At 38.5% G+C, this 26,142-nt stretch overlaps 1 protein-coding gene across 1 annotated transcript in view; it reads left to right on the top strand.

Moving 5' to 3' along the window:
- Positions 1-1,210: 1,210 nt before the first annotated feature.
- ALDH1L2 (aldehyde dehydrogenase 1 family member L2) overlaps positions 1,211-26,142 on the top strand; it is a 29,017-nt gene continuing 4,085 nt past the window's right edge. Inside the window, exons 1-19 of the mRNA XM_063154344.1 lie at positions 1,211-1,355; positions 6,823-6,964; positions 8,783-9,017; positions 12,603-12,768; positions 13,574-13,675; positions 14,234-14,323; positions 15,073-15,207; positions 15,608-15,733; positions 17,118-17,209; positions 18,025-18,172; positions 18,456-18,575; positions 20,175-20,302; positions 22,765-22,915; positions 23,641-23,711; positions 23,816-23,921; positions 24,279-24,366; positions 24,806-24,899; positions 25,149-25,245; positions 25,732-25,830. Of these exons, the coding sequence (XP_063010414.1) occupies positions 1,305-1,355; positions 6,823-6,964; positions 8,783-9,017; positions 12,603-12,768; positions 13,574-13,675; positions 14,234-14,323; positions 15,073-15,207; positions 15,608-15,733; positions 17,118-17,209; positions 18,025-18,172; positions 18,456-18,575; positions 20,175-20,302; positions 22,765-22,915; positions 23,641-23,711; positions 23,816-23,921; positions 24,279-24,366; positions 24,806-24,899; positions 25,149-25,245; positions 25,732-25,830 (2,241 nt within the window). The 5' untranslated portion in view covers positions 1,211-1,304. The remainder of the gene's footprint in view (positions 1,356-6,822; positions 6,965-8,782; positions 9,018-12,602; positions 12,769-13,573; positions 13,676-14,233; positions 14,324-15,072; positions 15,208-15,607; positions 15,734-17,117; positions 17,210-18,024; positions 18,173-18,455; positions 18,576-20,174; positions 20,303-22,764; positions 22,916-23,640; positions 23,712-23,815; positions 23,922-24,278; positions 24,367-24,805; positions 24,900-25,148; positions 25,246-25,731; positions 25,831-26,142) is intronic.

Raw genomic sequence — 26,142 nt, 5'->3', positions numbered from 1 at the left:
TTTTTAGCACCTTGAATTTGTGTTTTTAAGACCTTCTCCATACCTCTCACAAGAAGATTTTGTTGTAGCTTCCAAATAATATTAAAATTGAAACACTTTTAGTAGTAGAACTCAAGAGCAAGATTTTTAAGAAATAGCTAAGTAGAGTGAGCTGCTTTAATAATACTTGGCAAAGGAGGTGATATGGATTTCCAGTAAGTCATTAATGTTTTTTAACCCCATTACTAGCATGAAATAAACTAAAAATTAATGGTAATAATCCACATGATCTTTTACTGCCATGGGAGAGTCAAGGGAATGTCTTGCCAACAGCCTCGGTAGAGAGAGCAAAGGTGAATCCGAGGGGCTCTGTCCCCTCAAGCTGCAAATGGCTGGAGCACTGCTGGGGACACTGCATGCATCTCAGGCCGCAAAATGCCCCCCGGGTGGTATTGGTAGTCGTGACTACGCAAAAGACAAGGAGTGGCTGGAGAGGGTGCAGTGGAGAGCCACAAAGATGATGAGGGGTCTGAGCAAGAGCTGTGGGAGCTGGGTCTATTTCAGTCTAGAGAGGGCTGAGAGGAGATCTCATTAACGCCTACAAATACCTCAAAGACGGGTGCTTACAGGGTGGTGCCGGACTCTTTCCAGTGGTGCCCAGCAACGAGGAGCAATGGCCATAAACTAAAACACGAGAATTTTCACCTCAACATGAGGAAGAACTGTACATTGAGGGTGGCAGAGGACTCGAACAGGCTGTCCAGGGAGTCTCTCTCCATGGAGACATTCAAAACTCACCTGGACGCGTTCCTGTGTGACCTGCTCTAGGTGACCCTGCCTTGGCGGGGGGGGGGGGGCTGGACTGGATGATCTCCAGAGAACCCTTCCAAACCTAACGAGTTTGTGATTCTGTGACTCCCGTGCTCTCGGGCCGGGAGCCCGCCACGCCACCCCACTGGTTCCTGCCCTGGTGCCCGGCGGCATCAGCGGGAGAGCTCGACCGCCACGCTGGGATCGGGGAGAATCGGCGGTCCCCTCCCCTCCCCTCCCCTCCCCTCCCCTCCCCTCCCCTCCCCTCCCCTCCCCTCCCCTCCCCTCCCCTCCCCTCCCCTCCCCTCCCCTCCCCTCCCCTCCCCTCCCCTCCCCTCCCCTCCCGGCAGGTGCGGGGCGGCCCCGCTCCCTTCGGTGCCCGCGGGCCCGGGCGGGGTGGCGCCGCCGCCGATGCAGGCGCTGGCCCGTCGCCAGCGGATCGGCGCGTGTTGCATCAGACGAGGCGCTCCGCCGCGGCCGCGGAGCCGGCTCGGTGTTGGCCGGGTGGCCGCAAGATGCTGCGGACATCACCCCGGCTGCTGCGGACCATCTGCACCACGGCTGCGGTGAGTGGCGCGGGGCGGGCGGCCGCGCACCTGGGTCCTCCCGTGCTGCGCTGTGCTGTGCCGAGCCCGCGATAGAACCGGTCGGGGGGCAACCGCAAGGAGGGGGATGGCGGAAGCGGGTATTTTCCAGGATGTGATGCCTATTGTCTCTGCCGAGGATTTAGCAAAGCGCTTGTGGCACGGCAGGGTCGGGAAAGGGCTCGGTGTGGGTGCAAAGGCTGCATCTTGCCCTTTTCGGCGAGCCCGGTCGCAGCCATCATCTGGGCGCTGCATCTTGCAGGGATGTGCCTGGAAGCTGCGGGGAACAGGTACCAGCGATGCTGTGATAGTGCCCGTAATCGTGTGTCAAGAACAATGTGATGCAGCCGTTCTCTGCCTCCCTCGGGCTGGATTTGCCCTGCATGAAGCTGAAGGCTGTCTTCTCAATTAGAAGGGACCGTGCTCGTTCCCAGCGCCTCAGTGAAGCCCGCGGCTCTGGCCTGTTTCGTTTGTGACCTTCCCATAGCGGTTCATTGCTCTGGCATGGGCTGCTCAGGGCTGAAGTTGATGGCCTAAATTCCTCTGCACCCCATGGTTTAGTCTTTTACAGCTCTGAGCATTTGTTTCAAGCCATTTTCTTTGTGTCTGGTTACATATATAAACTGCAGGATTCCTGCAAGGAACCTCTCCCTGAAAGCCATGTCCAGTCCAAATTGTCCAGATGTGTACGTCTGGCTAGTTGAATGAGGCTCGGGGGATTTTTTTCTTCTCTAGAAATTGTTCGTTGTTTCATGATTGGCAGCTCAGTTTTCTTTGAGGACAGCAATCCTCCAAATGTATCTGCATGGAAGGCATTAGAATAAGGAGATTTAACACAAGCCTTTTGGAAATGCAACCAGCAGTGCCAAAAAAAAGAGAATGAATGAACGATGGGAACACATTGCCCTGGATGTGTATGTAGATGGGGGCGGGGCTCTACTATAGGCTTCTATTTGCAGGCACTTGAATTCAGCACATGTATGGGGATCTCAGTGGAAATAAAGTTGCAGTACTGCTTTTCAAAAGAAGCATCTCTCTAATAATTTTAAAAAGATGTAATGTTCAAATTTTTTTAGCTTTACTAAATTCTTATGGGAATTAAGTAAAATATTTTAATCTTTTTTAATAAAAGGTTTGTACCTAGAGTAGCAGTTACCAAATCTTAATTTTCAGGAAACTTATTTAGAAGCGATAACCAATTGAAGTTTAGATGCACATACAAAAAAGGCAGTAACATAAAATTATTTTTATTAAAAAAAAAATTCTCCTCTGAAGAGATTTTGTAAGTTTAGACTCTTCTTAGAGAAGAAAATGTATATGTTGGATTCATCTCCCGTTTCTAGAAAGTAGAACTTGACAAGATAGTTACCAGTATTTGTCAGGCTGTCATCTATGCAGTACTAAATTCTATTTGTTAGTTTTATTTCTATTTAAATGTTTTGGAAGAAAAAGAGAACCAGGGTGGAATCAAACATTAAAATACTGTATAACTTTTAATGAGCTATTTTAAAATATATTCCAGTATGGTATCTAGAGATCACATGGACATAATTTTTAAATACGCAAGTTAAACTTAAATCTGTGCTTTTGTATTGAGGTGGTCAAACACATGTGAACTTTGAGACATGTTGAGCATTTAAGATAAGACTGCTTGTACAAACACCTATTGGATTTTATGCTTCTACCTTTATCTTACTGTCTTCATTCAAATCATGAGTACTTGAGTCAAGAAAACATAATCACTGTTAATCTGTATTATGCTATAAAAAATATAAAGTTAAAGAAGAAATTAAAGGTTCAGACAGTGAAAACAACAGAATTACAGCAGTGTGAAAACTGATTTCCTTAAATATTGTATTTGGCAGCTCTGTCACAATAACTGTATTATTCTATGATTAATCATAAAAGAAGGCCACATCTCCCCAATTCACTTGAGCTGCATTGTTTACTATAAATAGGAATTGGATAATCTTACAAAAGTGCAGCAAAAGATCCACTCTGATGCTACATGACCATTAACCTTCACAGGTATGGTTCATGCACACTACACGTTCATGGTCAGCTGCAAAACGAGTCTAGTATATCTCTTAACATCATTGTCAAAAACAATAAAAAGTTTAATCTCTGTGTGTGTTAGTGAGAATGATGGAGTATCTGTCTAGCACATTATTCAAAACCAAGATTGTTTTGTTGTTCTTTAACAGAATTTCTAAAGTTTTGTGATGAATGCTAGCAGTGGCACTCTAGCCAAAATGTGCCATTTCTGTAAGACAGAAAACACCAAACTCTTTTTCTTCTCTGTGTCATCTTATAGAACTTTCCATTTTAATTGAGTGCTATGTCCACATTAAATTCTTCTACAGAATTTTCCCACTTCCACAGGTCTGATCCATTTTAGGTACAAATGCTTAGGGAGAGTTTCCAAGAGAAGATATGAATGGCTATAACATTGCATGCACTTGTTCCACTGTAATTTTTCAAATAAAACAAAAAACAAAGAACTGAACTTGTGGTCTGAGCATGCAAGCCCTTCCACACAGATATTTTTTTTTCACACACTGTTATCCACACAGATAACTTTTTTTTTTTTAACTCAGTAGAAATCCTGTTCATGGCTGACTTGTGGGTATCATTCAGTGGAGAGAGAACTCAACAATCACTGCTCATGGTTACCAGAACCATCGTGCGATTGAAACCAGTCAATTTGAGCTATCATCTGGAAGTGAGAGGCAGCAAAGCTGATTTACTGCCAGAGTGATGTTTTTGTGTACTACAGAATTTTCCACACTGCAATCTTCTCAGTCTTGCCAGTTTCAGTTTGGATTTGGTGGTTTGTTTTTTAATTTGTTATTCATTTGGGGACTACATTCTCTCTTTGCTTCTCACCATTTGTTGATTCAGTTCCACAACTAGCACAAATTAAATGTGTGGCTTTACTGAAATTATGTTGATTTACAGCAACTCATGATTTGGTACTGGAACTGCTATGCCATTCCATGTAATATGAGAATCAGATTTATTCACAGGGCAACATGAAGTGAAAGTGTAGGAATAGAAGGTGCATATGTTATTAACACTTCATGAATAAACTCTTTGTGAAAAAGTAACTCTTTAAGTGGTGATAAATTTGGACTTAAAATTACAAGAAGATTGTCCAAGTATCAGAAAAGCAGCAGATAGCACAGTACAGAAATCAGAGGATTTCATACCATGTTAAACATGGTCAATGATCCAGCAGGTTAATCTTTCTCCAATTTGCCTGGCTATAGTTAAAATACTTGGGAAAATCTAATAATTGTTTTTTGTAGTGCAGCAACATTTCTGCTGTAACGACATCCATCATAAAACATTGATACTAAGCACCACCTGCATCAGTTTGGCCTTGCTGGATAAGGATTGCAAGGATAAGCTGTTATTCAGAACAAGGTCTTGTCTTTGTTAAGAACGAAATAGTGGACTATTTGAGGTATAGCTGCCAGCAATGCAGTGTTGGTTAGTAGTATTGTGATCAGCAGTGTCACAGACATTTTTTGCTGGCCAGTTTTAACAGTCTGATTTTGCAAGGGCCTGAGTTGTGTCCATCTTTGCATCTTACTGCTTGTTTCTGCTGCAGTGACACTTTATTATGCAGTTTCATTCTCAGGGAATATATTTTTTTCAGTACAAATAATTATTTCCTATTGTTTTATATTTAAAAAACCTCACACTTCAATATTCCTATAATGGAACCTACCAATTTATAACTCCCTTTTCTAAAGCCAGCTGCACAACAAAAATGTAACCTGAAACCAGTAAAATACACCCATGATATGTCAGCTGTGAAATGAATTTCAGTGAATTGTGGTTTTAAGTAACCTGTTTTTCAGGACATTTCTCTTTGTCATGTGATCTGATGGGCAGTGCAGACCATTTGTTATCCAATCAATAACCCACTCAGTCAAAGTATACTCATGTCCCAGCACCCTAAGAAAAGGAAGAGGAGGGAGAAGATAAACAGACAGGTGCCAACTTACAAGGAAAACAAACGTCAGTGGTTAAGACATTCATAGGGCGTGTTGATTCCTCTAATGGGTCAGAAGGAAAAAAAGAAGGCAAAGTCCAGTAGTGAAAAATGAAGTTCAGAACAAAGGTGGGGAGTGTGTGGATTTATTTCCTACCTTTCTATCAGGCCTCCCAAGAGGAGGGATCTGTATGGTTTGAGTCTAGGAACAGTTTGTGCCAGATTCAGCTTGAGGAAGGTTAGTTTTCTCTTTATTCTGCACGGACCTTTCCTTTTTCACCAGGTGTTATAGTCCATTTCTTTTTCAAAGGTTTCCAGTTTTTATTTTCCAAAAGCTGACTAAGAATGCAATGCATATAGAGACTGTTCCACCCTTCTGCCATGTTTCCATGCTCATTTCTGCTCCCCTGCTGGCCCTATGTTAGGACTTGTGGCTGCGCTATAAATTAGACCAGTGGAGAGATCCAGTTATAAATAAGCTGCATTTTTCATGTCGGTGCCTGCTCATTTCAGTACCCTAATGCAGTTCTTGCAGCTACAGCAGTACCAGTTCTGGGATAAAGGAGGTGTTAGAGGTGAGGGACTGGAGTTAGGGTGAGAGAGGAGCACAACTGCCACATAAATCTAAAAGGACTCAGAAGGAAAAAGTAGTTTTTTCAGGAAGCGATCACTTGAAAAACATAGCAATATCTGATATTGTGATATAATTGTAGTGTTGTGATTCTATCATAAATTTCATAAATTATCATAAATTTAACTATCATAAATTAAAAAAAAAAGTGGAGGTGGTTACTTGCTCTGTCTGAAGAAGCTCAAATCACTCTGTCTGAAGAAGCTTAAATCCCAATCCAATCCAATGTGCTGGGATCCAAATGCAGCAGGCAGTAGAAGTCCAGCAAGGGAACCTCACCTTTAGCATCTTTTTTTGCTAGTAGGCGTATCAAATGGATGATCATCACCTTTAACTTGGCAGGAACAGTGCAAGTTTGTCTTCTTTAGCCTCTACATGTTAAACACAAATAATATACCTCAGTTTAATTACAGGGATTTAGAGGGCATGTTCCAGCCACATAAATTATGTCTACAAAAAGTGTTTTATGTATGTTTAAAAAAATGTATTTTCATTTCTGACTATGGATAAGATCATGGAGCCTCTCATAAGAAGCAGTGGCTCGTCTGTCTAATGAAAATTCTAAAAAAGCCATACAGACACCACTGACAGTATCAGATGATAAGTTTCATGTGAAGTATGCTCTCTCTGAATTGTATGTTACCTGTCATTAATCTCAAAAATTTGATTATTGTTTCTTCAAAGATGATTATGTTAGAAAAACTATTCCATTTTAAATCAAACTGAAAATTGACAAAGAAAGAGCAAGACAGAAATGTAAGCAACAACATATTTTCTTTGCATTCTACAATATGTTTTGTTATAATTCTTTTTACCAGGCTTATCAACATAAGCTAAAGCTAGCCCTAATAGGCCAAAGTATTTTTGGACAAGAAGTTTATAACAAGCTGAGAAAAGAAGGACATAAGGTTGTGGGTGTATTCACCGTGCCTGACAAGAATGGACAAGCTGATCCTTTGGGTAAGTGTAACCTGAATCCAAATGTAAAAATTACAGGTGTACATAGTTTTCCTTTTCATTAGAAGGTTACATCTATATGGGAATAACTTGCATATATTGCCTTTGATCCACTAAATCCAGTACAAGACCTATCCTTTAAGAAACACCGGTCCCAGAACCAGTTTAATCTTGTCCATTGTCAGTACTTTAGAAAAGCAACTTTTAAAGTAGTTTCTAAATATGCAGGGCTGTATATTAAGGTATTGGAAAACCAAAATTAATTTGAATATCTTATTTGAATGTACACCCTAGAAGTAATCATTCTGAACTAGAGCTGTATCTTACAGCAAGTAGCTGCTGAGCCTACATTCAAGTGCAAATGTCTGTCACCTGCTTCTTTGTGCTGGCTGGGACACTCAAGGTACTGAGCCAAGATTGTTCATCCTGGGCTTTCTGCCCTTTTTGACAAGCTTGTGTGTGGCAGTGTACCTGCAGAGGCTATTTCTCTTCCATCTGGACTATGGAAAACACATTCAAAAGGTTGGAGGAGGCTTTGCTCTCCCTTTTTCCATTCTCAAGGTGCATAAGGATTTTCTAGGCTTACTAAAGAAAGAAATTTTTCTTATTCAGTTTTGTACTCATTTTACTTAGAACCCAGCATGGCAAAGAAGCTAATTTGGAACCATCTGAATTGTCACTTTTCTTTGTTTTTGTTTCAGTGACACAAGTTCAAAGACAGCGAGTTAATATGATTAGCAAAAAAAAGTGCCAGAATGGAATGTACCTTTATGGAGAATCTGAAATCAAAACTACATTCCATGAGCTGTTTCAATTCTCTCTTGGTTTGGTTGGGGGCTCTTTTGGTGGTTTTTGTTTTGGTTTGGTTTTTGTTTAGTGTTTTGGGGTTTTGTTTGTTTTTGTTTTTGTTTGTATGGTCCTGACACGTTTTTACAGAACTCTCATGAGGGAAGAATCAAACATAAGTTTTGCTTACTGGTGCTGTGGTGTTCACAGACTAGCATGTAATTCTCAACTCTACCTCATTAAAAGATTTAATCACACTTTGGAAAAATTAGAGAAGGCAACTATTAGCTTAGAAAATGAAAAATTGACCATCCAAGTCTTGTTGGATTACATTGTATAAAAAGTTTATGTACAATATAGCATAACTTGTTTACATTATATAAATTTTTCTTGTACAGTTGTTACACTAACAAATGCAACTGAGTAAATCTTCCAATCTTGCAACCATGTGTTTATTTTTAACTAAAACCACAGGATTAATTTAGTCAAGTCTTTCCTGATTGGGGGAAAAAAATGAAATTAAATTACTAAATAACTTCACTTCTTTTTACTTCCAGATGACTCAAAAGCTTGTCTCAAGTGTTTCCTGAAGTTTTCTGTGCCCTCAGTCAGCTACAGTCTTTGTTTTCTTAAAGTAACTTCACTACACACTAACTTGCATGGAGTAATATTTAAATAAGAATTTACCTAAGATTTAATCAACAGGCTAAAGATGCTTCAGGTCAAGCTCAAGATCCAGTTTCACAGACAAAAAAGGGAAAGTAAAGTTTGAGTACCTGTCTTTTCTGCTTCATTGGTACTTACTAGCAAAGTCATAAAAGTGAACTGAAAGTTGAGATTTACCTAAGATGTAGGAAAGATAATCAAAGACAGAATTAATAAAATATATCCAAGCACAAAGGTTTTTAAACAGCATACAGAAGAGCACTCTGTGGTCACATAATTGATGATTCGCTTCAGTTGTCATGTCATATGTCTCTGACTTGAATTTTTAACACAAAATAAAAAAAAAATAATACTGTTCTTGTCCCTCAGCACTGGCAGCAGAGAAGGATGGTACTCCTGTTTTTAAGTTCCCCAAATGGAGAGCTAAAGGCAAGCCTATCCAGGAAGTAGTTGCAGCCTACAAATCAGTTGGAGCAGAGTTAAATGTCCTTCCATTCTGTACACAGTTTATCCCCATGGATGTTATTGACTGCCCAAAACATGGCTCTATTATTTATCATCCATCCATCCTGCCACGCCACCGAGGAGCTTCTGCAATCAACTGGTGAGTTCTGTGCACCAAAACCACGTGTTTGTCATGTTAGGGTGCTGGTCTGCACCTGTTACTCTTGTAAATGCTGCAGTTCTCTTGACTTGCAAGTGCTCTGAAGGAACTTCTCTGGAGCAGCTGACTATTTGGTACATGAACTGCACTTCATATCTGGGATTCGTTATTATTTCCAATGTGAGCTCAGCTGTTACTCTGGGAGGATCAGTGGTATGAGCTGTACATTCATATATTTTACTCACATGCATGAATCGACAATCTGAAGTTTCCATAAGCAGAACACTGCTGTAGTGATTCATGCCCACAAACACTCAATAACTATCACAGGAATGTCTGATACAGACCTTAAGATTTCACAGAGTGGAAGGGAGAAGAGAGAGCCCACAAGAAAAAACCTTTATCTCACAAGATAGGCTCAAATCATCACCCTAAAAGAACTACACTGCAAAAATGGCCTCAACAGACTCAAATCAGGCATTCTTGTGACTACAGAAATGACATTATCACAGTGTCTAAATTCAGTAAGAAATAATCTAAATATGGAGAAACAATTTTAAAATAATCTTACAGGCAGCATGATGATTATCTGAATCCACAGTGTTGTGGATTCAAAGCAACAGCATACTTAGTTTTGTTTAAATTTAATCCTTCCTGGAAAAAGTACCAAACTGAAATACTTAAACAGAGGTGTTGAGGAGACTATTAGAGAGGTAAAGTTTTCAAAAAGTGTCAGTTGTGTCCAAGTGTGTAAAGTAAAATAGCATCAACTCAGCAGAAAATGAGAATGAGACAGTCCAGAAAATAAATAAAGAACCAGCTTTTTAAGGCACAAAATGTAATACCAACAGTTCCTCCAAATATGTTAAAGGTTGGAGGTATGTGAGTGGTAGAGATGTGGGATTTAACAAAGGTATTTTATCAAAGAGAATACCACAGTAGGAAATCTGTATTGGTATTCAGGATAAAGGAGCTTAAGATGTTACTATCCTACAGTCCTTCTTTGTGTGGAATAAATCAAAACAATTCTTTTGAGCTGAATTGTGAGCAGAAGATATTTTTGTGAACTGATGAAGGAATAAGAAGCACTTTGTCAGGACCACAGGACTTCAGCAAATTGGAAGTTGCAGATTTGAGATGACGTGCAACATTTCATTTTCTTAAGGTTATATTGATGCAGGTGACTGGGAAATAGCAAAAGTAATACCAGTTTTAAAAAGGCTGAAAGAGAAAGCCAGGAAACTTTAGATCAATGACTCTGATTTAAATATTTAAATTCCTTAAATAATAAGGAATACACTTTCTATGCAAATGAGTAAATGTGATAATGTAAGAGTAAGAAAATGAGAGGTCAAATTCAAAATTAAGAAACATTACACAATGCACACAAGGGGGAAACCCCCATGACTATATATAAGCAGTGTTAAAGTTAATTGTTGTTACTCAGAAAAGGATTATTGTTACTCACCATGTAAGGATCCATTCATTCAAGAGTTTTACTTGATGGTCCTTGTGAGTCTCTTCCAATTCAAAATATTCTGTGATTCTGTGGTCTTAAATACTGTCTGCATCTCAGTTGGAACATGAACTAGCTGAGTTAAGAAAAGGCTAAGAAAGATGGTCAAGGGTATAGGACAGTTTTGACATGACTGGAGACAAATAATGGAGTCTTCAGACTGGAAAAGAGGTCATTGGGAAGTGCACACACTAGCTGAGCCATGGAAGACATGGAAAGATGAAAGAGGAATGTTTGCTCATTCTAATCAAAAGTCAGGGAGCAGCTAGCAAAGACATCAAGTAGTAGAATTTTTCCAAATAAATGAGATCCTTTTACTCCATGCTGTTTGTTGTTAAATTGTGCAACCTCATATATAGAGAGCTCTAAAAGGATGCTTTTATGGAGGAGAAGTTCATCAAGATGTATTTCACAGGAAGCTGTAGACACAAACTCTCTTTCAGGAAGTTCTTTCAGCAAGTGCAAAGATTTGCAGAAATGGAATGTATTACAGTGTTGTATCACTGTGTCTTGCTCCATTTTGCATATTCCTTCTACAAAAGGAATCTATCTTCTCCTGCCCTTCTCAAGTAAAGGCCATTGTCCCAAGGCCTTTAAACTAAACTAGGATTTGGCCTTGACTGATTGTTCTTGTGTTTCACCCTCTCACCCCTCACTCTAATCACTACTTTCACATATTGCGGCTACAGCCCTGGTGCTGATCAGATCCTTTATCCCCACAGTATAACCAAGAAAACCTTTGAGAATTAGGCATGGCTAAACATAACTAGGTGCAAACAAGGGCCCTGGGGTGCACAGGGTTCCTCACTCACTTCCTTTACAGTCTCTTCCAGCTGCTGCCACTCTGTTATCAGCAGCCCTTTGTGGAGGGAGCTGGCGGACAGAGGAGGCGACACACAGTAGTTCTTACCTTGTCACCTATTCAGCATCAGAGGCATTTGCTTATAAAACCTTCTTTTCCATGCTGAGGACATCCATTTCTCACTAGAGAACTCTTTTGGAATTTTTACGTAATAAAAGCCAGAAGAAATGCAGCTAAATATGTGAAAGATCTGATAAGGGCTAGCCAAACTTCTGTAAGCTTTCACTTCTGTTATACCTGCCAACTTCCCAGTTGTCTTTGGAGTTTGTCCGTTGTTCATCCTATATGTACTTTTGTGTACTTCACTCATTTTAGTAATGCAGCTTTCACTGCTTATAATTAATAATGAATTTTCCTGTATATAAGCCAGATCTCAGACAATCCTGTTACAACATGGGCTGCTGAGGGAATACTTACATGAGATATGTATTACTTAAAATAGCATTGAAGTTTGCATGCATACAAATGGCTGAAAACATGCAGGAAATATTTTTCTCATAATTTCTGGCTGCTCCCTTAAGCACACTTCAGTCTGATTTTCCATTATTCTGAGACATGTGCCAAAGGAGAGCTGTAAAATTTTAGGTGGCTGAAGCTCCCTTTGGATGCAGAAGCAGATTCTGAGCTGAGGTAAATCAGCACAGGTCTAATGTAAGCATTGCTATGTTCATGCACAGCAGCTCAGAATCTGGCTGGAAAGCCTTAATTCCATTAATAACTTTTCCTTAAACAGTTGCATATTTATCATTTTCCACTCTGAGTTTAACTCCTTTTCAGCTGTGTGTCAAATGTACTTTCCTTTTTGACCTACAGATGAACCATGAGGCTTAGCTAATCATGAATTATTAAGATAATATTCTGTTAGATGCTTCCATCTTTAAAATTCTGTCATAACTGTTGCACAGCTTTTGCTCTGTGTCTTACCATTAATAATACTTTAAAAGTAATTATCACAGTGAACTATGTGAGACAGCCTGGCTTCACTTGCAGCATTTCCTATGTCACTTTGTGGGAACCATACATCAACAGTTTCAAAACTGTGGGTTCCTGGATGTGAAGTGAGCAGTGAAAATATAGCAAAGATTGTTAGGATTTTCTTTTCTATCTTCCTGAAGAAAATGAATGCAAACATGAATGTAACATGCAAGCTGATATTCCTAACTACTTTAATTTTTCTGTATTTACTGTAAGTATTTTTTATGCCTAGGACTTTAATTCAAGGAGATAAGAAAGCAGGATTTACTATTTTTTGGGCTGATGATGGTTTAGACACTGGACCGATACTTCTACAGCGAGAATGTGATGTTGGCCAAAATGATACCGTGGATGACCTGTATAACCGGTTTCTCTTCCCAGAAGGAATAAAGGCTATGGTATGTTTAACTGTACTAAATACCAGCTTTTTAAGAGGAAAAGGGCTTGAAAGTAAAGGAAAAACAGACAAGATATATGCATTTGGGAAGGCAGAGGTTGTGATACTCAGCCAAATCCTAGATTTCACTGGAGCTGTGTGGCTGCCCAACAGCTGAGGATATGACCTCAGAATATTTGTTGCTGACAGCAGGCAGAGCATATTCTGTTTCCACAGATGGCATGAAGTTGAATTTGTTTGGAATGTGCCTCTTTCCATGCAAGACCAAATCTTTTAAAGGCTTAGCAACAGCAAAAAAATTAGGTGTGAGATTTTTAAAAAAACAGCAGTATGGTGTTTGAGGCTCAGAGTTCTGGTTAATTAGCTTTGGGTCTATGCTTGTCATTTTTTGTATTTTTTAAAGTGAATAAAAAAAAGGCACAAAAATTACTCAGTATTGCTCCTTAGAGATTTTTTCTCTCCTTTCATTTAAATGCAGAAAAATAACTTTTTGGAGAGAGAAAAAGGAAAAAGTTGAATGCAATCATACTGAGGCACATTTTTGTTCTGGAGAATTCAGACAGCTGCTCTGAGTTTGGTGACTAGGTACTCCCATGAAATTCTGGAGGCTATTTCTTTTGTCAAAGAGATTCAAGGAAACACACGTCTGTTCAGGGCAGCACTGGTCCCTTGGAGTTTGGAAATACCAGGTTTGAAAAATTTGAAACCAATTCATCCTTGTGGCAGAAAGTCTTATGCTGTTATTCTGAAGTATGACTGAAGAAAAAGGTGAACCAAGCTAACATTAAATCTACTTTTTAATGTAGGTGGAAGCTGTACATCTAATTGCTAATGGTAAGGCCCCTCGTATACCTCAGCCTGAAGAAGGAGCAACATATGAAAGGATCCAGAAAAAGGAAAATGCAGAGGTAGTATGAAGTAACACCATTTTTTTGTGCATAGTACTAAAAAAGTTATTAATTCAGATTACAGTAGCAGCAATATGAAGTTAACGTGAATTTTAACTGAGTTGTTTCCTTACCTCTTTTTCCTGGAATACCTCTTAGGATGCATGTAATGGAGCCCTAGGTTAACTTCCATTTTCCTTTCAGTAGTTGCATGTATTTAGAAACTTGGTGTCCTATTCGGGATCATGTACAGGCAGCTAAGAGGCCGCTGCAATTTCAGTGGATTCTTACTAAGCCACCATACTTGTGAATACAAAATTGAATCAAGGTCACTCTTTGTTTGCCAACAGGCCATATGAAATTCTCTACCAGAAATACATTTGATTTTAGGAAAAAAAAGTTTTGGCGCCTTTCCTTCTAGTGCCAAAAAATAACACTGGCCATATAAAGAACAGATAAAAATATTAATTGAATTCCCATATTAGAATTATTTTATCTAAGCATCCCTACTGCATTATATGATCTTATTTGTGTTTGGGAAGGTGTGGTGGTGCATCCTAGCATGTCTTGATTTCCTAGATCTCCTGGGACCAACCTGCAGCAGCTTTGCACAATTGGATTCGAGGGCATGATAAAGTGCCTGGAGCATGGACAACAATAAATGGACAGGTATGCTCTGAAAACCAGAAAAATATTTTTATCTATACTCCCTTTTTGACTCCTTTTTATTATAAAATTAAAGATATCTGCATACAGGTGAATATAAATGGCTATTACACTGGAGTAGCTCTAGTCTGATGACTTTATGTTTTGTGTGTATCTAGAACAGGCACCTAAAGAAATATGCAGAACACAGTAGTTAAGAGGTCTTAATAGCAGAATTAATTTAATTTGAAGAATTATAAGTACAATATATGAAAAAAAAGAGACATGGTACAAAGGTATGAAGAGTAGAACAAACTGTGCCAGTCATTTTGGGAAGCAGGTATGCATTACAATATAATACAGCCCACGTATAGTGGCCAACATCACAGTATGGCCAGCAAAATGAAACACTGTGGGCTGCTGAAATAACAGGGTTTCATTTTAAGGAGATGTGGGCCTAGATAGTTTGCAAAAATAAATCTATGAAATTTTATAGAGTGAAGTGGTCCCTCACTCTGGGCACGCACTGTCAAAAGCTGCTCCCTTTCCTGCACTGGTTGCAGTATGCATATTGTTACAGCTCAGCTGCTTTGCAGGTTTAGGCAATTTGCGAAGTTTTACTTGTTCAGTGTTGTAAAGATCTAGAAATGTTGTAACATGTTTTCCATGTATAGGTAATTATATTTTATTTCCATTTTAAAACAGTATAATAAAGTTGTTAAAACTTTACAGTGCACCTAGAACCTGTGCACTTTTAATTGCATTTCTTTTAGGTGGTTACTTTTTATGGCTCATCATTACTTGATTCTTCAGTGCCTGCTGGACAAGAGCTGACAATAAAAGGTGCTTCAAGACCAGGACTTGTGACAAAGAATGGTCTAGTTGTTTTTGGAAATGATGGGAAGATGGTAAGTGCTCAGTCTGGCAAACATAAGCATGGATGGAATAGTTTGAGCAAGAAGGGCAGGTAGTGCGGAACTGTCAAGCTAGATAAATCCAGGTGCTACCGACTGACAGCTGATTCACTTGGAGTTTTATCAATCCTCTACCATCCTATAGAGAAGACATTCACGTTGTGCTTTTCACTCAATCCATAGTAATTTCCTATATGGAGTAAAATCTGTTCTTACTAGGAGAGAATTTAAAAGACAGGTACGAGTGGCCTGTGCTAAATTGCCTGCGTCATATCAGATTTCCTGTAAGCAATTTATTTCACTATTTCAATCACTCTATTAATGCCTAAAAACTCTTTACCCAAGGATGTGCTACCTCCCAAACAATTTAAAATCATATCCTCTCATTTTTCAGGTACTAGTGAGAAATCTGCAGTTTGAGGATGGAAAAATGATCCCTGCATCTAAATACTTCTCTGCTGATGACACAACTGCCCTGGAACTTACAGAAGAGGAGAAAAAGATTGCAGAAGATATCAGAGTAATTCCCTAAACTGCTTCAGTGGGATATTATTCAGACAAAAGCTTTACATACTTATTTTTGGCAAGGCATATCTTTTGTTTAGTCATGCAAGAAAATTTTTGATAAAATGTACTCAAAGTATATTGGGGGTGAAGGTTTAGTTATTGATAATAATTCAGGTGGGGATTCACTGGTGTATTTGTCTCACTTTACAAAGTTTTCTTTCAGATACAGGTGATACAAAACCAGTCAGTGCAGGTAGTGGTAAATATCTACAAGTGATGAAGGTGGGGTGAGGAAAAACAGACTGAGCTTCACCTCATAGAAGTGAAGTTTTCAACACTGGCAGACTCGGACAGTTCTTGGAATTTTTTTTTCGCTGTGGTGTTCATCACTGGGATGTGCTCAGAATGGGCCTGTTGGACAGGCTCCAGGGAGTCTCAAAACAACCTTCTAAATTTTGAGAAAACAGCAGTTTTCTCACTGTACCTGTGTGCACTTCTTCTACCACAACAACACACAAGGGGCTGGCTGCCAGAGGGATGCGAACAGCTGGGGCAGAAAACTCTCATAGCCAGAGAGGAACTTTCCTACCCTCTCCTGAAATCCATCCCTCTGTAGTGTCAGGGCCTTAGCTGAAAGCTGCATTTATCATTAAAGAGCCGGAGCAAATGAATCATAGATGTCTTCCCTTGTGCTGACTCTGCTGCAGGGTAATAACTTTTGGCACAGGTCAGGCAGCTTCATGTACTAATATTTTAAGCTGCTGATTCAAGATTACCTTGAACCTGCTGCCAGCAACATAAATGCTGCCTGAAGCTATTGAATGACTGAGAAAATTATGAAAATAATTATAAACTGATCAATTGATGACACTGCCTGCTAACTGCGAAACTCAGTTATAATTAATTGAAATATTACATTACCAGTTATTGAACTGTTTATTTCTCCATCTCATGCATGCAGCTTAAACTACTTCTCAGTCTTGGCCAGGTGCCTGAAATACCATCAATCCATTCATAAAGTGCCCTAGGCTGTCCTTGCCTATACTGATGACACATTCTGTAATGCAATAGGAACTTATTATTTGGGGGATAAAACATCTTTCAAAGATGGGCCTGAAAAGTTTTAGCACTACACCATTCAGGTTTCTTGCCTGATTGGGTAAAATTACCATGGACAAAACACTATATTTTGATCATCTAATTGTACTGAAAAATTTCTTGTCTGACATCATGCCTCTAGACTGTTTTAGACCCTCTTAAAATAACTTCATATTTTAGAAACCTTTGAAATAATATATGTTGTAGGTAGTAATACTATAGAAAATACAGTTGGATAAATACTTTTTGCTATTAGATGATTATTCATTATTGCCTCTGTTATTGTTCTCTATTATTAGGCTATTTGGAAGAGAATTTTAAGCAATGTTGCTGTGATTGAGGATTCCACAGACTTCTTCAAATCTGGAGCATCCTCTATGCATGTTGTCAGGTCGGAATATTCAAAATAAGGAAATTGCAAAGCCAAAGTTAATGAAAAAAGTTGTCATGGTGCATTTAAATCAGTGGTGTTAAAAAACCTTATCCCTCTATGTTTTCCAATAACCTTAATATTCCCTTTCTTACCTTGGAATCAGTTCTTCTCCCTAAGTTATGAGATATTGCTGTAATCCTGCTCTTTCTACTGAAGGAAAATTCCCCTAAACTTCAGGAACATCACGCCCAGAGGAGCATGGTGATGCTCAAACCTGTCTGTGTGCAGCCACAGGTATCTCCAGACCAGGGGACTGACTGGAAACCTGAGCAAAGACCTCCCCAGAGGGAAAGAGAAACCTTTGACAGAAGGAATTGAGCCCATGCTTAAAGATGCACTGAGTTTGTCATGGCTTGGGTCACCTCGTTTGCCTTCTTTTTGCAGCACAGACCATGATATAAAACCAGCATTTTTAAACAAACTGATTATTGTGCTGGATACCTACCAAGCTCAAAGTCCTCCATATTTTGGTTGGAGTAGTCCCAAATATTATTTTCCAATGGCATATCAATATCTTCTAGTAATTGATTTTTAAAAAGTTTTATTGAGAGTATTCCAGAAATTATGTTTTCTTTTTCATAGCATCCACAATTAAACCAACAAATTTCAGGAAAGTGCATCATTTCTGTGCCCTTTTCAGAGAAACACACACACATATTCACATGCATGCAAACTGAGGCCCAGTTTTGATCCCTTTTACCCTTCTAATGATTCAATTATCTGGAGAATTCTTTAATTTTTAATTAAACTTACTCCTTCTTCAAAATCTTTAGAATGCTAGAAGAGATCAAACAGAAACATTGTGGACTGCAGCTACAGAATGAAGATGTGTATATGGCCACTAAGTTTGCAGACTTTATTCAGATGGCTGTCAGAAGACTCAGAGGAGAAGACAAAGAAGAAGAGTTAGTCATTGATTATGTAAGGCCTTTAATTTTGCATTGTTGCTTAGTCTTTCCTGGGTTTTAGGGGAGGGCAGACAATGCATTTTATTAGACTGCTTGATGCAGTAGGAAAGCAAACTACTTGGTTATACAAATTTCTATATATTTGTATCTGCTTTCCATTACATTTTACTTCTAACAGCCGCATATATAGGCTGAAATGTGTCTGGATATTGGCTGCAGATATCAAAAGCTTGTTAAGCTACATTAAAATTTTAGTTATTATAATTTTAAAATAATTTAGATTTTATTTCATCCAGGTTTCAAAAAATATGAACAACATGACTGTGAATATGCCATACCAATGTTTCATAAATGGGAAATTTATAGATGCTGATGATGGAAAAACATATGACACTATAAATCCAGCAGATGGATCAGTAAGTAATTTCTAAATATGATTAATGCCAGATTATTGAATTGGTATTGCCTATTAAAAATTTGACACATCACCTGAATATTGGTAATTCTAAAACTTAAATTTTAAAACTTGTATTTTAAAGTATAATAAATTAAACCTCTTTAAATAATTTCAAATTTCAGTTTACTTTACATTTGGGGTATTCTACAATTTCTTCCATTTGAGTCAAGCTGCAAAGCAAAAATAACCTACTTCTACTTCAATTATTACATCACTTTTCACACCCAGCTGAACATTTTGCCTTGATTTCATTCTTGTTTAGCTTTGCAAACAGAAATTGATGGAGTTCATTTGCTAAAGAAGTGTTTCTTTTAGGATATTTGGTATATTTCTGTCAGTAATCAACTTCTTTCTTTTTTACTTTTTAAAGTAAATCTGATACATTAGGGTAATTTTGACACTAAAATGTCTCTTTAAATTCTCAGTAAGAAAAATAACTTTTCAATAGGAAAATACATACTGTTGCACTTTAATACATGCTGTTGAACTACCCAATATTGGTTGAGCAAATCATAACTATGAATTATATATAAGAGAAGTGATTCTGATGTCCATGTAGATGCCATTTAATTCTGAAGTAAATGAAGTCTCCTGAAATCAATGACAAAAATTTCACTATCATTAGAAGTCAGACTCTGATACTTTTCCTGAAACTCATTATAGAATGGAATGAAAGTCAAAACCATTCTGTGTTAGGATTTACAATGCATGTATTTAGAACACAATCATCATAAAATACTGTGTGTTTATGGTGGTTTATGATAACAGAAGCTGCCTTCCGTAGAAATGGAACATGTGGGAGTTGTTTTAGCATGTTGAGATATTAGATTGAGATACCACACAAAAAGACTTCCAGCTTTTGTTGGAAGTGTGAAACCAATACCACATTGGTTTTATATATGGAAAGAGAGGGTGAGATCCAGTGGGACAATATAGTATAAGCAGGGCAACCCTGATGAAGGGAAGAAATGACAAGGAGGACTCCATTGATATCAGAAGGCTAATTAATTACTTTATTATACTATATTACATATAAACTGAATCTGCACCAGCACTCAACTCAACTAAACAGAATCTTGTCCCTGTCTGCTGGCTGACAGTCTGGACATGCACTTGGCCCTGATAGGCCAATGAAACAAAAACCCATCACTTTGGGTAAACAATCTCCACATTGCTTTCTACTTTTGCACAAACAGAGGCACAGCAAATGAGATAAGAATTGTTTCCTCTTTCTCTGAGGTTCCTCACTATGATTCCCAGAAAATATCCTTGGGAAGGTGTGCCTTTCTTTTCTCTGTGAGGAGAAACGCACCCCCAGGACAGTGCACCTTACTTTGAAGAAAAAGAAAGATTAAGGAATCTGTCTCCCTGCAGTGTCCTCCAAATTCTGCCACCTCAATTGTGTCTTTTTGCAGCCCACGTGGCTTGCCCACGACAACTGCCACAGATGAGGATATTAAGTATTTGCTTATACCCAGTCTAGAAGTTTGGGAGGAAGGAGTAACATTCTCTATCCCAATATTTCTTTTTGAGCTAACACAATGCTACCTTTGCACAGGTAATAGCCAGTGTATCTTCTGCCTCAGTGGCTGATGTTGACAAGGCAGTGGCAGCAGCAAAGGAGGCTTTTGAAAATGGTGAATGGGGGAGGATGAATGCGAGGGAAAGGGGGCGACTCATGTACAGGTATGTACAAGACAGCTTGCATTTGTTTCATTTCCTCAAATCTTGTTTTGTTTCTCTGAAGAATTGTTGTATACATTTTCTGAAGGTGATGGATGTTCATAATTCCACTGTCAGAGGATCCAGACTAGCCATCTTTTCATCCCCTGATTGATTTCAGTGTAGCAGCCTCAGCTCTTAGCCTGCCAACCTTTCTTGTGTCAGAGAACTTGTGGTCTCTCACTGCTGCCAACCTTTCATTATTATTTATGAATGGAAGCAAAGAATTTGAGCAAAATATATTTTAAATACTTGATGTCTTCATTTAATCTACATGAGTTTCATTGCAAAGATTGAGAATTCCCTTGTAAACACCCATCCTTCCATGTAAGTGAGGCTAAGCTTTAAAAACTGTCTACGTGAGTTAGGTAGGCAGAGATTTGACCTTGCTAAGCCTGCCTGCATGTGCACTCCATACAGTAAATGTACACCTTCATTGCCACTAATTTTGAAGTAGACTGTAACTGATGCTAGATTTTTCCAGGATCATATGCCAGCAGCTGGCTAAAGACCCACTGTAGGAGATGTGTTATGGTCTGCAGAGAAAGAATTGTCCTGTGCAGGAATTTTCTAAGCTAATTTAAACATTTACCTGAGATACTTTTATCTCTTTTTTGAATCTGTCTCACCGTGTCTGGTTAATGCCTGGTTCTTATTTTTGGCCATGTTGCTGTTGGTTCAGAAGATAAGCAGAAGTTTTGTTGAATTAATGCTATTTTAATGGTGAGCTTTGGTTCTTGAAGGGGCAGAGGTGATCTTAGAAAGATGGCAATGCTGACTAGATAGTGTGAGCGTGACACAGGAGGCAGCTAATAAAACCCCAAGTATTACAGGTTCTCCATATGCAGTATGATGCTTCTCCCAAAGCACAGGGAGAACACTGTCCTACAAACTTCAGGTGACTAGAAGCATCAGAGCTTCCCTATAAAGAAAACCTCTTTTGTGGGCTATATGAAAAGCTTTCAATGCTTTTTCAGGTCTAAACATGCAAATGAATGAGCAGACATGAGTAAAGAAGCTACTTTTTCAGGTTGCTTCTCCTGAAAAAATGCCACATGTTTTATAAAACATTGCAGGAATCTTAGCAAAAAAGAATGAAAGCAAAGCGGAACATTCTTATCTTATTAAGTATGTGACCAGGCCATGGAAAAAGGCCTGCAGGACTCTTGCAAAGTTAGTAGTCATCACAAGAGAAAATGGGCAAGTCAGAGCTGAACGTTAAATACTTATGTTTTTCATGAGTGTGCACATATTCAAGGCATGCATAAACTTGTGTTTAATTTGTATCAGGAATGTAAAGTACTTGAGAAACGAAGTTAACTCTGACCTAAAGAGAAAATTTTAAGGTGTGAAAACTCCTGCTCTCTTTTAGACTTGGAAGATTTGCAAGAATAGCAATATCAGGTAGACAAAAATACAGTTCCCTTCCCATGGGCTGGTTATCCCTGGATTAAAAGCTTTGCTTAGGGAACTTTAGGATAAAACACCAGAGTGTTTATGTTGCAAACCATTCCCAGTGGATAAAAGTTCTCTCTGAACCACCTTAATTGAAATAAGACCCCTTGTTCTCAGGCCTCTGTTCAAACTGGAGATTTTGAGTGCTGAACCAAAGGGAATGTGTGTGCCATTAAAGCTCCTTGCTCTGCTGCTTTGTCTTAAGGAATCATTAATAGAAAATATTAAGCACACTTTAAAGTCACACAATTTAAGCACACTTAAAAGTCCCTCACATGCCCAAATCCATTCTCTTACACAACACTGCCAACGCTGTGACCTGTAGCTGGGTCTCCAAGGTACACTTAAAACAGGTACTAAAAGAGCATTTTCCCACATCTATGCAAATGGTTTAAATGGCCAGAATTTATATAATGGAAAAATTTCACAAGTTTCACACCCAGTTTTGAATACTCTTTACAGGATCCAAAATGCACTTCTCTTAAGCTCTCAAAATCACGTGGGAGCACTGATTATATATCTGAGTACCAAATCACAGAGGGAAGTTGAAGAAAAACATTAATGCATGTGAGACAATGCAGAGGACTGAATGCGAAAATTCTTTGATGGAAATAGACCTCAACAGGGGACACTAAACTAACAGTAGTGCCTCATAAGTACAGATATCAATCTGTGCAGATGTATTTTTGAAACATTGATAGTTATTATCAATTTATTAATACTTACTATGGTCTTACTTACACCTTAAGTTAGTTTGCACAGTTCATGTCTTCATTCAGTCTCTACTACAGCCAATGTGAAGGCATTTGCAGAGTAATGGGCAATTGTTCAATCCTTCGCTGATATTAAGGAGTAGTGCCTCCACTCCAAATTTAGTGACAATGCTATTTTTATTATGCTTCTTTGCCACACCCAATATAATTTTAGATGTCATTTCCTTTAATGCAGATTTTTAACATTTTTCTAAAAAGACTTGCAGATCTGATGGAAGAACATCAAGAGGAGTTAGCGACAATAGAGTCTATTGACTCAGGAGCTGTCTACACTTTAGCTCTGAAGACTCATATTGGAATGTCTGTGCAAACATTCAGATACTTTGCTGGATGGTGTGACAAAATTCAGGCAAGTGAATATGTAAAGGAAATGATCAATGGCAGTGCTTCTCTACGCTTCTTTCTTGTTGTTATTCTTCTGAAACAGTGCCAAAAAGTAGTAAAAGGAAAAATTTACTGAGGAATCAAAAACTAAAGCAAAATTAGAATTTTACCTAGAATGGGTTTCCCTGTCAATACAAAAGGAAAGTCCACATCCATCTGGAGAATATGGATTTAGAATGTGGCTCTAAATAGTGAAGAAATCAGCTGAGGTGTCACAGTGAATATACTTGCTTGGTCAGCTCTTGGTTATTCATGAAGCAGAATGTCACTGTGCTTATTAAGCAGGTAAGTGCAGAGACTTGTCCTTTGCTGCAGTCTGACCAAGGCTGGTGAGTTTGCTTGATGGCAGAACGTGTGGCACACATTCAAGAACATTTCTTCCAGTATCTTTAAGACCAAGCAAGAATATCATCCAGCTTTATTTTTGTTCATCAGACCCTTGATTTATGTTCTCCCATACTTTTTTTTTTAATCTGTGCTGTTATTTCACCCAGATGACAATCAGGACCCTTACAATATTCACAATAGGAAATCATACAGTAGAAGCATCTGTGCCCCTTTCCCTCATGCAAAAATGCTTGTGATTTTGAAGCCTACTCTGTAGCTTTCCGAAACATACTTACATGGCAAATATATTTGTGATAAAAGTTATAAATCAGTATGAAGATTTGTCCCTCCTTTGTCTTTTAGGGTGCTACAATTCCAATTAACCAGGCCCGGCCAAACCATAATCTAACATTCACCAAGAAAGAGCCAATCGGGTGAGTGTCACTTTTTCTTCTTAGTGACAGATTTGACATGCAGAAAAGCCAGTGAAAAGCTGCCATCAAATATGTAATCTTTCCCCATTTTTCCCCACCTGAAGTGTCTGTGCAATTATTATCCCCTGGAATTACCCACTGATGATGCTTGCATGGAAGAGCGCAGCATGCTTGGCTGCAGGCAATACCCTTGTACTCAAACCAGCTCAGGTAAGAACAAAAAGAAATATACAGATGGCCCAGATGCCCCTGTTAAGGCAGAATGATTTAGGCAATATAGCAGATTTCACTCATAGATTGATCTGTCATATGTTGACTGTGTCATATATTGGAAAGTGCATTTGTAATAATACAAGCTGCCATGGTGATAAAAAGTATTGATTGACTCCAATTCTGCTCCGGTGCTAATCTCATTTTCAAGAATTAATTATTTTCCATAAGAAGCCATCACTTCTAATATGCCAATACTGTAAGGTGAATATTGTATCAAAACTAAGATGTATTGAATGTAAAAGGTATCATGCATTTGATTAAAACAGGAGACCAAATATAAATGTTTCTACTTAGGTCACACCTCTGACTTCCTTGAAGTTTGCAGAACTCTCAGCTAAAGCTGGATTTCCTAAGGGCGTTATAAATATTCTGCCTGGTTCAGGTAAAACTTGAACTCATTATTTTTCTGGGAGAAATCATGCTAAAACTGGTGAAGTTCTTCACCTTTTTGAAGCTCTATTACATAGGTCTGTTCACAGGTACTAGGCTTGCATCTTTTCATGCAGTGATTTCATATGTTTCCAGAAGAGAATTGGAAAAATCTGGCTTTAGTTAGTGGTAGGATCTGTCAGCCTACACTCTTTACAAGTTCACACAATTGACACAAACTCTCTGGAAAACAACGTATTACAGAGAAACATGTTCACTTAATTATGAAGCTTATTCATAGACATAGGAATAAAGCTGCAAATATAAATAGAAATGTGATACTGTATTTGATTTGTGGGGTAAGCTCCTTCTCAGCAGCTCCAGTGCTGCTGCTGGAATAGTAACAATTGTCCATATACCATCCAGTTACACTGCTTTCATCACTCTGATAGGTGGCTTAGTGGGACAGCACCTCTCTGAACATCCAGATGTTCGCAAAGTTGGATTCACTGGTTCAACGCCAACTGGTAAACAGATCATGAAGAGGTACTCTTAGCAAAAGGATCATAAATAAACACTGCTTAGTCTGGTTCTGAAGTACCTTACTAGATATGTTGTGCATGTAGCAGTAACGAAAAAACATAACTTTATATGGTTGTTTACCCCCATGTAGAATTCTATTAAATCACTACTGGACAGTAGAGTTTATACATTTTCACTAGTTATGATTCAAAGGAAACAATGGAAAAATATATTAAAAATTTGGTTTATATTACTATTTTTATTTTTTTACAGTGCAGCTGCTAACCTGAAGAAAGTTTCTCTGGAACTTGGTGGCAAATCACCATTGATCATATTCAGTGACTGTGAACTTGACAGAGCTGTAAAAATGGTAATGTTTCTTTGAAGTAAAATTTATTCAAAGCCTTTATCCAAATCCTCACAGTACTGCAGTATTCTTGACTTGACAAAAAATTATCAGGGATCCTTTACACAAAAAACCTTGAGATCTGTTAGAAAACAGACTCATATTTCTTTATGCTAGCACAATTTAACTGTTCATGCTGCTCCAAAAAGGCAATACTACAAGAAATATACATTAGCAATTACAACAAAACAAAGAATTGAGCTCCCTATTGCCATATAGTTTTTAGTTCATCAATCGATCAATCAATCAATCATGCATCAATTATCAATCATAATAATTCACCTCCCTACCAGCCATATTGTGTTCAAAGTTCATTAGATATTGCATTGGTAATATCCTTTAACATAAAGCATTAAACATCTGGGGTCACAAACACTGCATACAACCTAAGGGAGCAGAATGGCGACTGAACAACATGCATATAAATATTTATGTTTTTTTCCTGATCAGGGTATGGGAGCAGTGTATTTCAACAAAGGAGAAAACTGCATTGCAGCTGGCAGGCTGTTTGTGGAAGAATCAATTCATGATGAGTTTGTTAGAAAAGTGGTAAGATATTCAAGGACTAAAGTTTATGCATATGTTTTACTGTGGCAGAAGGATCCACTAGTTTTATACACACTTGTGTTTCTTATTTTCAATTGCCTATTTTCTCATTATTGCTTATGATAGACAGTGATGCTTCTCAGGGCCCTCTTACATGGTTAAAAGGAAGCATTGAAGGGAGATATTTGTACCAGTAATACACAGCTAAGTGGCAGTTAAATAGATATTGTACCTTCAGTGAAAATTCATATTTGACTAGGAAAATAAGATTACAAATAATTACTGAACTCAGGTCAATATGTTTGAAGAAGGCTT

This window comes from Melospiza melodia, chromosome 4, assembly GCF_035770615.1.
Source record: "Melospiza melodia melodia isolate bMelMel2 chromosome 4, bMelMel2.pri, whole genome shotgun sequence".
Taxonomy (NCBI): domain Eukaryota; kingdom Metazoa; phylum Chordata; class Aves; order Passeriformes; family Passerellidae; genus Melospiza; species Melospiza melodia.
The sequence above is the reverse complement of the archived record's forward strand: the minus strand, read 5'-3'. Positions and strand labels throughout refer to the sequence as shown.